The 13,102-nt window shown below is 36.5% G+C and overlaps 1 protein-coding gene across 3 annotated transcripts in view; it reads right to left on the bottom strand.

Annotated features, from left to right (window-relative positions):
- Positions 1-13,102, bottom strand: part of PTPRQ (protein tyrosine phosphatase receptor type Q) — a 357,175-nt gene that overhangs the window by 44,690 nt on the left and 299,383 nt on the right. For all 3 annotated transcript variants that reach the window (XM_075209348.1, XM_075209349.1, XM_075209350.1), the window contains exons 51-54: positions 12,923-13,102; positions 7,744-7,817; positions 5,766-5,865; positions 4,366-4,494 (exon numbers count right to left, since the gene is read on the bottom strand). The exon at positions 12,923-13,102 is cut by the window's right edge and continues 43 nt beyond it. In XM_075209348.1, coding sequence (XP_075065449.1) covers positions 4,366-4,494; positions 5,766-5,865; positions 7,744-7,817; positions 12,923-13,102 — 483 coding nt within the window. The remainder of the gene's footprint in view (positions 1-4,365; positions 4,495-5,765; positions 5,866-7,743; positions 7,818-12,922) is intronic.

Below are 13,102 nucleotides of genomic sequence, written 5' to 3'. Positions count from 1 at the left end.
ACTGTACCCTTATCCGACCATTCTGGGATCAAGTGTTTGAATTAGCTAATAAGGTTACCTCTCAAAGAATAGACCCTGCCCTGGAGGTAGGCTTACTACAGTATTTTCCCCCACAATTTCCTAGGCACGCTAAATATGTGTTTTGTCGCATCTTGATCGCTGCAAGAGCATCCTTGGCACAAAACTGGAAGTCCCCAAATTTGCCCGTGTTGAACAAAGTGGTTGCTAAAGTACAATTTAGTTTCGAGATGGAAACGATGGGGATGCCGTATTCCTCCTCTCCTTCCTCACCTCTAATGAAGTGGTTTGCTTGGCATGTGTATACAACAGAGGGCAAGACAGGTCCAAGTCGACTCACTATTCCCCCTTACCCTGTTCTCCCTAAATGAGCTTCCTTCAGAACCCACGTAGATTGGCATAGGTAAATGATTCATTGTGAGTGCGACCTCTATATTTTTGATGCATATTAGACATATAGGGCCTGAGTCATTAAGGAAAGTAAGGCAAAACAAAGGAGTAAATGTTCTCTGGGACAAACCATGTTACAATGCAAGGGGTGCAAATGAATTAATTATTTTGCAAAAAAAAGTTAAATACTGGCTGTTTTTTCATCCAACATACAAATACTTGCTAGCTTTATTTTTACACTGAAATTTAACGTTGATCTAGGACATGCCCTACCCCAACTATAAATCTGTCCCCACATTTGAAATTTACCTCCCCCTCCAATGCACAATGCAACATGGTTTTGCCCAAAGTTACTCCTTTTCTATGCTTTGCTCTCCTTAATGACTCAGGCCCATAGTGTTGTTAGGTACTTTTGTACTATGTATTGTTATTTTGATATTGTGTAATGTGTTCCTCCCCACAATGTACCCATCCTTCCCCTCTCTTTGTTTTGGCCTTCCAATCCCCCCCCCTTTTTTTTTACTTTTCTGTACCCCTTAAATTTTGAATAAAAATACTATTGAAGTTAAAATTTCAACAAATGTGATTTCTATTACTAGGTATAGCCTCAGATTTTGAAGATTGGTCTCTGGAGATTTTCGTCCCTGACAATACTGCTGGCTATAATACTGGCTAACTGTTTAGTAATATGTCTCTTGGTTGCTGTATGCTTTTTCAGTATCTATTCTTACTATGCAGTCTGTATAACTTCAGAAATCTCAGTATTTAAAACATGATAGAGTTGTATTATAATTATGTACAATGGTCATTTCAAGTTGGGTGGTGTAGTGTCCTAAGTCTATATATATCTGAAAGACCTGTATCGTATTTACATGGGTTTCCTCCAGGTGCTCCGGTTTCCTCCCACACTCCAAAGCCATACTAGTAGGTTCATTAGCTGCTATCAAATTGACCCTAGTCTGTATTTCTGTCTGAGTGTGTCAGGGAATTTAGACTGTAAGCTCCAATGGGGCAGGGACTGATGTGAGTGACAAATGTTCTCCGTACAGCACTGCGGAATTAGTGGCGCTATATAAATAAATAAATTATGTTGATGATTGTGGTTATGTACAAGAGTCCATTATGTCCAGGGTTCCAGTGGTCATATTATGTTAGGTAGATGTAGTGTTCTATATTTGTTTAGCATTCAATTCCTATTATTATTATTATTATTATTAGTATTATTATTATCATGTCATATTGTATAGTGACTTATGTCTATAAACAGTATTGTTAATACAAAATGTACAAATTCATCTGCCCACCAACAAAGTGTCTCCAGAAATGGTTTCCAAATGTTGACATGTAAAGCTTTCTGACAGGCCAGCCCAGGTACAGTATATATTATGTCTGATCTAGAGAGAGAAACTTCAAAACAAGTATAATCATTCTGCACTTGGCTAAGGTCTGAGAAAAATGCACCACGGTGTAAAGAATCAGTCTACACTCAACCTGTTACTGATAAAGAGCACATGGTAGAAGAAAGTTATTATATCCCGAAATCTAGGCAGTGTAAAAGGTAATTGTCCAGGCTTAACTGTAAGGAAAAAGCTACACTGGTTCTTATACATATTATTAGACAGAATCACTGTACATAGCTATGGCTTGTACTATTCAATGAATTTCTTCCACGGATATTCACTCAATACTGCATGGACAAGAAAGTGAACATTTCTGGAGCTGCATGTGTGAAACAGTGGGGATGCTGGTGGTTGGAACCCCATTGTTTTGATAGGACGAAGGCAAAATACATAACTAAAAAGATAAATCTCTCACTCTAAATCTCAACCAACAGTATTTTAGGAGAGAAAAGGAGACACTGAAGGTGGTGGTCCCGTAGTCTTAGTAGAATAAGAAGGTCTTGTAGACCAATTTTCTGGGTGTAGTTCCCAAAATAGCAATGTGGGTGTGCACTTGCAAACTACCCCCAATTTCTAAAAAATATTAAGCATAACCATAGTTTATATAGCTTTATTATATATATATAAATATATATATATATATATATATATATATATATATATATATATATATATATATATAAATGGGTATTTGACATTATAACATTATATTATGTTAGTTTACATGATTTTATTTGGGGGATTGGGCAAAGAAACGATATACTGGACAAAATAAAATGTATTTTAAAACAATATTTTTTTAAATTGTTATATATATCTCTGCTGTGATATTTTCCTTGCAATTTCGCAGATACATGTGCCTTGAGACTTGGACTGTTTCTTAAACATAAACAAATGTACCCTTTAGCAAACATGCCCTTTTGTGGTTACTCACAGGACAGGAGATTACTTAACAGCCCACCAAGCTGTTCAAATAAATGTGTACAGTATCATTCCTCAACATTAACCCCGCTTAGTCAGATCTATTAGAAGTCAATGATTCAGAGCCCTGGAAATGACCTTTCCAATAGGTGGTCATGAAGCAGGACTAATATGTTCAGAGGGAGGTTCTTGAAGAGCATTCAACTTGTCACTCAATACCTTTTATAGGTTATAAGCAAAATGGTAAACATTAGCGTTGTCTCATAATATTTTTTTTTCCATTTGTAGAATGCAAAGGTAATGAATAATGAGCATGTCCTGTATAATACGCCATGGATTCATTAAATATGTATGCTAGATGTTCATAGTAACAATAATTTGATGCTGATGTCTGTGACGTGTGTTGATAAATCATTTTTTCATCTTTCTTTGGAGGAGACTGTGTCAATTATGTTTTTAAATTATGGGGTAATATATTACAGACATCAGAATACTTCATCATCATCATCATTTATTTATATAGCGCCACTAATTCCTCAGCGCTGTACAGAGAACTCACTCACATCCATCCCTGCCCTATTGGGGCTTACAGTCTACATTCCCTAACACACACACACAGACTAGGGTCAATTTGTTAGCAGCCAATTAACCTACCAGTATGTTTTTGGAGTGTGGGAGGAAACCGGAGCACCCGGAGGAAACCCACGCAAACACAGGGAGAACATACAACTCCTCACAGATAAGGCCATGGTCAGAAATTGAACTCATGACCCCAGTGCTGTAATGCTAACCACTTAGCCACCGTACTTGTTTAATATAACATATCACAAACAACCGATAATAACCATTAGGAAATTTGATTTAAACTGCCTACACATGCAGTAAATTGGAGTTGTGGCTGATGGAATATCAGACAGCTGTTTAACCATGGACGAGGTCATTGGCATATCACAGTAATTACTTTGCATGTGATACAGTCCACTTAGTTCACCTATGTCAAGAACAGGATCTGACCATGAACAGTCACCTGTGGTACAAGTTGTATTAGATTTCTCAGCTACCATCCGGCTCTTACTGTTTACAAATCTGCATTTTAAAGTCTGGATTTTTGTAAAAAAAATGAATGCTAAAGTTTTATGAATAGTTTACCTTGCAACATTTACTGATCCTGCTGCATGAGGAGTTACAGTTAAATCTAATTGTAGGCTAAAAAGTGTTTTAATAGAGTATGACCTTCAGTTTGTGGTAATAACAGTAATTTTACCATGCAGTTGGTGCACATGCATGTCTACATACAAATTGACATATATCTACCCAGTCTGTTAAGCCAGTAACAAAAATGTGTGCAAAGTAGTATTTTTCTAAAATACAATATATCGTGATAGTGAAGGGTACAAATATACCGTTCTGTAGCAGTGGAGAAATTCATCCTTGAGTTACTGAGGAAGATGTAAGAGGAGTATGGCCCTAAATTGTAATTGTGAGTCTTTGAAAGACACAGGTCAGCCTTTGAAAGAGGATATCACTGACCTGTGTAAATAAGGGCAGGACAAACACTTCCAAACAAGTAAAGGCCATAGTGGGGTCATGGCTGGTGACCTTTTGGACTACTGTTTTGTCAAATGAGCATGCTTACCGTGTTAATCTCTCATCCTTCAGTTCCAAGTCTGCCACTGTGATCAACTGGTCTAGTTTAAATTTGGTGTCAATAATTTCTGCATCTCGTGGCGAATACGTGCCACCCTCTTTTTGTTTCTGTCGAATTCTACACAAAAAATAAAAGTTTACACTGTGCATTTCTGTACTGATAAGAGCTTTTCTGAAAAAAAAATATATTTAGTTACAAAATCTTTTAACTTATACTTTTTACTGCATGACATCATTGTACTGGTATATGTTAATATATGTAGTGCACCATCTCAGTAGTCATATCACGATTTACCTATACAAAATAAAATCGGACCCTTGCACAACAAAGTATAAATGAAACCTTTTCACACATCTTGTAAAATGTTTAATATAGGTGAATATCTCCTGAAAACAATTTTAACTTAAACACTTCTTTTATATTTATACTACTGCAACATTTTATTTGTGTCTATATTCCAAACACTTGTTAATTTGCTTAACTTCATGTGACCTTTTGTATTCTATTTACAGTGTGTTCTTAATTTATCTCTTCTTACTTTGATCTAGTTCCTGTACACCCTGGGGATTATTGACTAACAAAGTGCAAACATGCTGCAGCCCATAGCAACCAATCAACAATTAGTTTTGTTAGGCCTAAAACAAGTTAATCTTATGCAAGCCAATTTGTGATTGGTTGCCAAGGGTTTCTATACATTTGTGCCCTATTTGTAAATCACCCCTAACTGATTGCTGATTACCTGCCTTTCTACTGCATCCAGGAATTTAAGTAGACTTTTCAATTAAATTGTACAGGAAATCATCATATTCTTTCTAGATATTCCTTTTGGATTACAAATATCAACTCACTACTATTGTCTCCCCCAGTGTCAGTCTCTGTTCCAATTACATTGTATGCTCTAGCAACACTGTCCCTCTTGCTCATGTTTAATATTTGCTTTACTACAGCATACCTTTGCTTTTTGTCCACCGCTATTGAACTGTTAAAGCAATGAAAGGCAACCTTATACCCTACAGGTGCCGCATGGTACGACCCTCTAACCTTTTAAAGGGCCGCACATTACCCTTAATCTCAGTGATAACGTTAAACAATACATTTAATAAAATAACGAGACACCTATCTGTAATAATATATCAGCAGGCATCTGACAATATCTGGCCAATCTGACAATAAAGCAGAAGAGTCTGGAGCTGGGAGTCACAGGTGAATGCTCGGAGGGCCGCCCTTTGCCCATCGCTGTGTTGCAGCCTAATAAACATTTATTCTAATTACTAACAATGTATTGTTAATATAAATCATGTCAGTCCAACTGTAAGAATCTTTTAAGCAAAATAATATGCAAAAACAGTAGTAATTGTAAAGTTGACAGCAAATAAAAGTGCACTTACCTTGCAAAAGCATAGATTGCTGCTACAAGAAGTATAACAGAAAGCACACACAAGGTGACGGACAAAATGATTTCTACAGCCCTTTCTGACAGTCCGTCCGCTGGAAAGAAATAGGTGAAAATTAGAAATAAGGAATTTAGGAAAGAAGTCTGTTTTACAGCCAAGACACTGTTCACTTTTGGGGCTAGATTTACTAAGCTGCGGGTTTGAAAAAGTGGGGATGTTGCCTATAGCAACCAATCAGATTCTAGCTTTCATTTTGTAGAAAGTACTAAATAAATGAAAGCTAGAATCTGATTGGTTGCTATAGGCAACATCCCCACTTTTTCAAACCCGCAGCTTAGTAAATCTAGCTCTTGGTCTTTATTCCTAACATTTAGCACATTAAGAAAAGAAAAAAAACATTAAACTTGTTTGATAACTTGTATCTATAGGAGCCAACTGTGTATTTTTATTTACATTTGCTCAGGTTTGCATACATTGTGCTAGTCCGAGTTTCTTTCACAAAAGCCAATTCCAAAAGGAATGCACAAATTTTGAATGGATTTTCCTATCAGATCATTGATAAATGTAAAATATTCAACAAAGGCTATAGGACTTTTTTATATCCCTTTACTATGCCTATAGGTACCATCATTCTACTTTCTTGTGTGTTCTATTTATATTCAATAGACATAAGTTTCTTACTATAACTTTTATACATTACATTTGGTTTCCTTGTATTTTTTAAACGAAAAATACAACATCCATGTGACAAGGAATTTGCTCACTACATGAAAGTCAGTTACAATATTTTGGATAGTCAATACAATAAAACAGATATAGGAAACTACCATCACTAATTGCCTTATTGAAGATGCACCAGTAGTCCACCAGTTATGTAAAGAAACAATATTCTGATTGCACATGTATATTGAACTAACATATCAAGACTTTTTATTAACTTATATATTTATTACATTGCCATAATCTTTCCCTAGGAGTTTAGTAGCCTTTCTTGTTTAAGAATTGGACATCAGGGAAGTAACTCAGACCAGGTTAATGCTATTAAGTAGCTGGACAGTAGAAAAGCATATAATGAATACAACATTGGTGCTTAGTCCTTTACTGGCAATGGGATTCAAAAACTTGTTACGATACCACTAAAATGTCTTTGATGTCTTTTAAAGCCATTGTAAAATGTGCTTGTGCTGCAGAAAAGCTGTCTCTGGAACAACCATGAAGCATAACACTGCAAGAGGGTTTATACAGCGCTACAGCTTGTACACCACTTTATGAAAACTAGTGCATATAAGGAGGCGTTGTCCATAGCAACGGGTTAGATTCTAGACAACATATTTCTAGTTCATTCTAGAAAAAGACAGCAAACATCTGATTGTTGTAGGCAGAACCACCGTTTCCCTCAAGACCAGAATTTTTCATAAAGGTCCCCAATTCTACACAACTGCTCATACCCCCTCTCCTACAGATAGCACCACCAACATTTTATATTGGTAGGCACATTATGGTGTATCCCATTACTTACTGGCAAGAAATAAAATGTGCATAGATGTAACACCTATCAGAAAAAACTACACGTCATCAAGATACCTTGAAAAACAGACAGTATAGTCCTGAAAAATTGCTTCCTTCTTCTATTGGCAGTATCATATATCCCATGTTCTTGTTGTGTTTAGTACACAAAGACAGACAACTTGTATTTATAAATAGGCTATGTTAGTTATTAGAAAAAATGTTTTACTATGCAAAAAAAAGTTAATTATAGTTCGAATTTATTTGCATTATTAGCAATTGGCTGATTACATGGAAGAGCAGCAGCACAACCAAGTGTATTGGGTGCTGTCATTCTATATCCTGGACACAAAGGTAACTGGGATGGATTACTCATGCAGCATCCACCCTCTCGCATACTATACATTCTATGCTTTATAAATATAAAGAAGTCCCACCCGTATGAAAATGTGAATATATTTCTTACCTAATGTTTTCACAACCTCTGAATATTCTGAATCGGTAAATTGTCCTTTAATATTTGTGGCTCGAAATTTAAATCTGTGAAAAAAAGTTGAGAAGATGAAGATTTAGAGTAAATGTGTTTTCAAAGATAACCAAAACAGGATTTAAAGCTTCCATAAAAGAATTGTGAATATAGAGACATGTAAATTACCATATTGTGCAGTGAATGTTTGTTTGGTGTAGCAAACACACATCTATGAACCTGATAATAAACAGCAGGTATTTTTTTATACTAGTTAAAGTTAAGAATCATGGTTATAATTTTAGCCCATATACTGCTTTTATCAGTCTTATTAGACCTCACCAGTGTGACTTCTGCTGAGGAAAGTTTAGGAAGTCCTTAGATGGTCTAAATAGGGTACCGTGAATTCCAAGATAACTAAAGACCCAATACTAGACATAGTAATGACGAGGGACATATCTTCTTCCCTTCTTCGATAACTCATCTCCTTATTCTACCTCTTTACTTGTTATCTCTCTACTCTCCCCCTTTTTCTATCCTCTCTCACGCATCTCATTTCAAAAAACAAATGAAAAGCAAAACGCCTTCTATAAATCATTGAACTACTGCACAAAATATAATGTTATGTAACTATATATTAATTTTGTGGTTAATCCTGACGCTTAAGTGTTTGTAAATATCTTTGTTTATAAACCTTTCAATAGAAATATTTTAAATGAAATAGTGATGATGAGTACCTAATATGTATAATTAAATAGATCTAAATTAAAATAATATATACATAAAATAAATATAGGTTAGAAACAGGTTAAGATTAACCCTTGACACCAAAGCAGACCTTGTATGTATGGCAAAACTGACTATTTTAACTTAAAGTCCCAAAAACATTAAACAATTTATATTCATATTCACATGTGTATTTTGCTGTTCTTTATATTTTAAAATTTGTAAGCTAGCAATAATGTGTTATTTTTGTGCCGAGTACTGAACCTGTTCCCAAATTGATCAAGGAGGAATCAATTTTTTCCTTTCCTCTGAGCAAATTTAAATTTGGTACTAAATTAGATGTTAGTATTTGCGGTCAGAGCAGAGGACTCACAACAAAGTTCTCTGCTCCGCCACTCAAAGCATTAACAAACATAAAATGCATAATCTCTAAAATTATTCTTCAGAACTGACATCATGTGCAACTTCTGTTCCATAACAATCAACAACATATAAATAATCACCATCAGCAAGGACAACATTGCTACATGTACAATTGACATGTAAACATGTATTATTGGAACTGCAAATCTGCATTATCAGGACCAGTTTTTCTGTGGCTGTGATGCTATTCATTATGCTGGATTAGGTTCAATGTTCCAGTCTTTATTCCCTGGACTGACTCTTTGGGAGGAATTCAATTGGACGAGTTACTTTTGCGTTACTACGGTAATAGTGCACATTATTACAGTTAGCATGGCAATTTTTAACCGCGAGCAGAAATCCGGGTTTAAATTACCGTATTAACGGTAATAGAGTGCAGGCCACATTACTTTCAGTAGTAACGCAGCCAATTGAATACCTTCTTTTGAGCACATACTTCCCAGTTGGCCAGTGGCACGTTATAATTTGCAAACCTACAATTTTGTTTTGCAATGATAGCTTGCCCTTTAGATTACATATGACTTTCATTTATTGGATTAGAAGTTTTCTCGGCACTTGTTTGTAAATTTGGATGTAGGCAATGGGGAATTATCAGCCATGCCGCTGTCTGTTATTGAATTGCTGATTTAACTTAGTGGGGCATATTCAATTAAGTGTAAAGATCACAGATACGTGCCCCCGCTGACAACACATTACCGAAACATTGTGGGTTACCATGCAACCTATAGGGTTGCAAAGGGAAATCTGTGATGTTGCGGTACCATATTGTCACTTTACAAGCAAAACCATGCGTAATCGCGATCGCTGAACCTAATTGAATATGCCCCAGTGAATGATAAAGTATACTTTCCCCCACCATATGATTAACATATTTGGTGTGGAAGGTTGCATGTTGTGTGTTTCTCAAATGCAGTTAGTGGGGCAGACAATTTTCTAAAAATGGATTAATGTCATTTCATTTTGCGAGGTATTGTCACCAGAAATATAGCTTTCTATTGTGTATAACTGACTAATGTTTGCCACCAATTAAATATCTTTGTCACTGCTTTTCTATTCTTCAGGCAAGTTGTCATTCTCTATAGAGTAATTGATAGTAAAGAGAAAAGTAATATAGATATGGTGGCTTCACAATAAAAGAGTAACTAGGTAGCTGAAGGCATGATTAACAAATACTGAAACAATTGTATTTTGCAGCAGCCTTTATGTATGGGAAAAAAACACCTCTTGATATAAATGAATTATCTATTTCTACACCTGAATAAGCTACTGACGCTAATGATGTGACCAGAGTGGCTATCAGTGTGAGGAAACATAAATCAGACAGGCAATGCTGCAGTACTGTTTACACAGCTACTGTATGTAGGAAATGCAGTGAAGACAGGAGTGTACAGTAATGAGGGCTACTAGGGTCATAATCACAGAGATCGTCCACAGACGTTTTCCCCTACTATACTGCAGGAAGAATGAGTGTCTGAGGAGTTGTACGCTCCATTTATACTTATTTGCTTTCCATGCACTGTGAATGACCTAATCCTCCAGTGAGTGTTAATTATTTGGCATTTTTTTAAAAAAAATATCAATAACAATTCACTAATTAACTAACAGTGAATCACTGAAATTGAACAAAAACAATCCACTCATGTCTATGAATAAGCAGAGGTGTAGTTAAAGCAAGTTAGGTGGAAAATCAGACTGTAGATCATACTTGCCAACTCTCCCAGAATCTCAGGGAGACTCCCGAAATTCGGGAGACCAGGCAAATATCCCGCATATGGCATCTTGCTCCTCAAAATGCCGCAATTCGCGGCGAATCACGTCATTTTGGCCCCGCCCTCTGCAACAAAAAAACGGCATTTTGTTGCTGGGGGCAGGGCCAAAATGACGCGCATTGCCACGGTCACCCCTCCCACCCTCTAACCACGCCCCCCCTGCCTGGGATCTCCCGGAATTAACTTACCAAAGGTTGGTAAGTATGCAGTAGGTATAGTTGCATGCAAAATATGTTGAAAGTGGTAGATATAGATAGCTTTGAAAATGTAGGGCTAACATATATGTAGATCTTGTCCTACAGATACTAAGGGGCTGATGCTGAGTGTGGCACACATGCATAAAAAATAAAAAACTCAAATAGAGTATTTACGCACGTATGCTCACTTGGATATATCGCAAGATGTCTAGTTCTACACCAGTAGCATATATGCCAGATTAAGGTCAGGCATACATCAAATAGACTTACATTCGATATTAGTTTTGATTTACATTAAAAAAATAATAATAATACAGCATATATAATCTTCTTTCTGCAGTATGAATGAAAGTAATAAAAATGTTATGCACCATCAAAATCATAATGTAGGCACAAGCAATTAAGAAAGCACTTTCAGCTTCAGAGGTGAATCCACAGACAGCCATTCAGAAGCAGCTAGCAGTTGATCATCATCCTCAGTGCATATTTATATCAACCCTCAGCCACCTGCAAGTAACATGACTACTGCATACTTGCCAACTCTCTCGGAATGTCCGGGAGACTCCCGAAATTCGGGTCGGTCTCACGAACTCCCGGGAGAGCTGGCAAGTCTCCCGCATCTTGCAATTGCGGGGCTAAAATGACGCGATTTGCGGTGAATCGCGTCATTTTGGCCCCACCCCGCGACAAATGGCATATAAAATACCGCGTTTGGCCGCGCCCCGCCCCCTCCCGCCCTCTAGACACGCCCCTCTCCCGGATACAACTTGCCAAAAGTAGGCAAGTATGGGCTACTGACAGGAGTATCTGCGTCTCTATGCAGGTCTTCATCAGTGGAATTACGCATATACAACCTTACTGTAGTAGGGGGTTTACCTGCCTCTTCCCTCCTCCATCTAACCTCTCCAATAGGAAGGAGTTATAAATGTAAGATGTGATCAAATCTGTATATGGATATAGGCAAATGCTTTTTTTGTGGGGATGTCCTAATTTGTTTCATTTATGCAAAAGAAACAGACGTATGTCCAATTTAGCATTGGACCCTAACTATCTCGTTGCAAGTCTTGTATTGAGCAAATAGGATCTTTTTTAAGGTGGTTAAGATGTAGTTTTGCTAGAATGGCAAATGAAAATCTGCATAGGATGGGTAATTCACTAAAAAGGTGCCATAACATCAAATCACTGACATGTCACATTTGGTGAAGTGGCATCAAAAGTCTGAACTAATTTACTAAGGCAGCTGCTTAAACTTTTCACTGCTAGTAGTGTGTTACTAAGTCACTGAAATACACTGAGCATATTAATGTGACACAATAAAAATGCAAAAGTGGGCATAATGTAATGCAAATATTTGCACTAATTGTTTTATTTTATTGCTAGTAAATTACCTGTTTTTGTGATCATTATTACTGTACATGTTACTATACAGTATATGCTTTGTAGGGCTTTGTATACTGTATGTATTTGGGCCATAGAATAAGCGCCCCCTACAAAGAAATTATTGTTTGGTTAGTCATCAGAAAGAAATACCGTAACACTAAGGGCTAGATTTACTAAGCTGCGGGTTTGAAAAAGTGGGCATGTTGCCTATAGCAACCAATCAGATTCTAGCTTTCATTTATTTAGTACTTTCTACAAAATGACAACTAGAATCTGATTGATTGCTTTAGGCAACAGCTCCACTTTTTCAAACCCGCATCATAGTAAATCTAGCCCCAAGTATGGACAAAATAGCCAGTTAGAGATATTTGTATCTTAAAATGACAATCTTTATATATATTTTTATATAAAATATTTGAGGGTACCATAAAAATAAAAGGGGTACTTGAAATAATATAATACGTAAGTCTTCCACTTGCCTCCAGCAATTCAACACGTGTAAACCGTATACATCAGACATTATTCATGAAATCATTTTTTTAAAATAAGCAGCTGTGATAATAACCATTCTTAATATCTCAGGATGTCCTCAGTCATGTTACACAGTTCATCACATGCATATATTAGATGTATGTAGAAAGAATAATAATCTCTCATTTTGTCACATAAATATGATAAACATACAAGTACTGTTTTCTTGGCTTCAGAGGTCCATTGCAGAATTTGTCTTTATTGTCTTGTAGCATACAGGTGTTGTCAGCTCCAATGACATACACTTCCTGTTTGCTGAAGAAACGGTTTGTTCCATCTGGACATGATGGATTTGGAAAACCTTCATTTGTAAAATATGGTCTTGGTTTTTGG

Source organism: Mixophyes fleayi, chromosome 4, assembly GCF_038048845.1.
Source record: "Mixophyes fleayi isolate aMixFle1 chromosome 4, aMixFle1.hap1, whole genome shotgun sequence".
NCBI classification, from domain to species: Eukaryota; Metazoa; Chordata; class Amphibia; order Anura; family Limnodynastidae; genus Mixophyes; species Mixophyes fleayi.
Note: the sequence above shows the minus strand (reverse complement) of the source record. Positions and strands in the feature narration are given on the sequence as shown.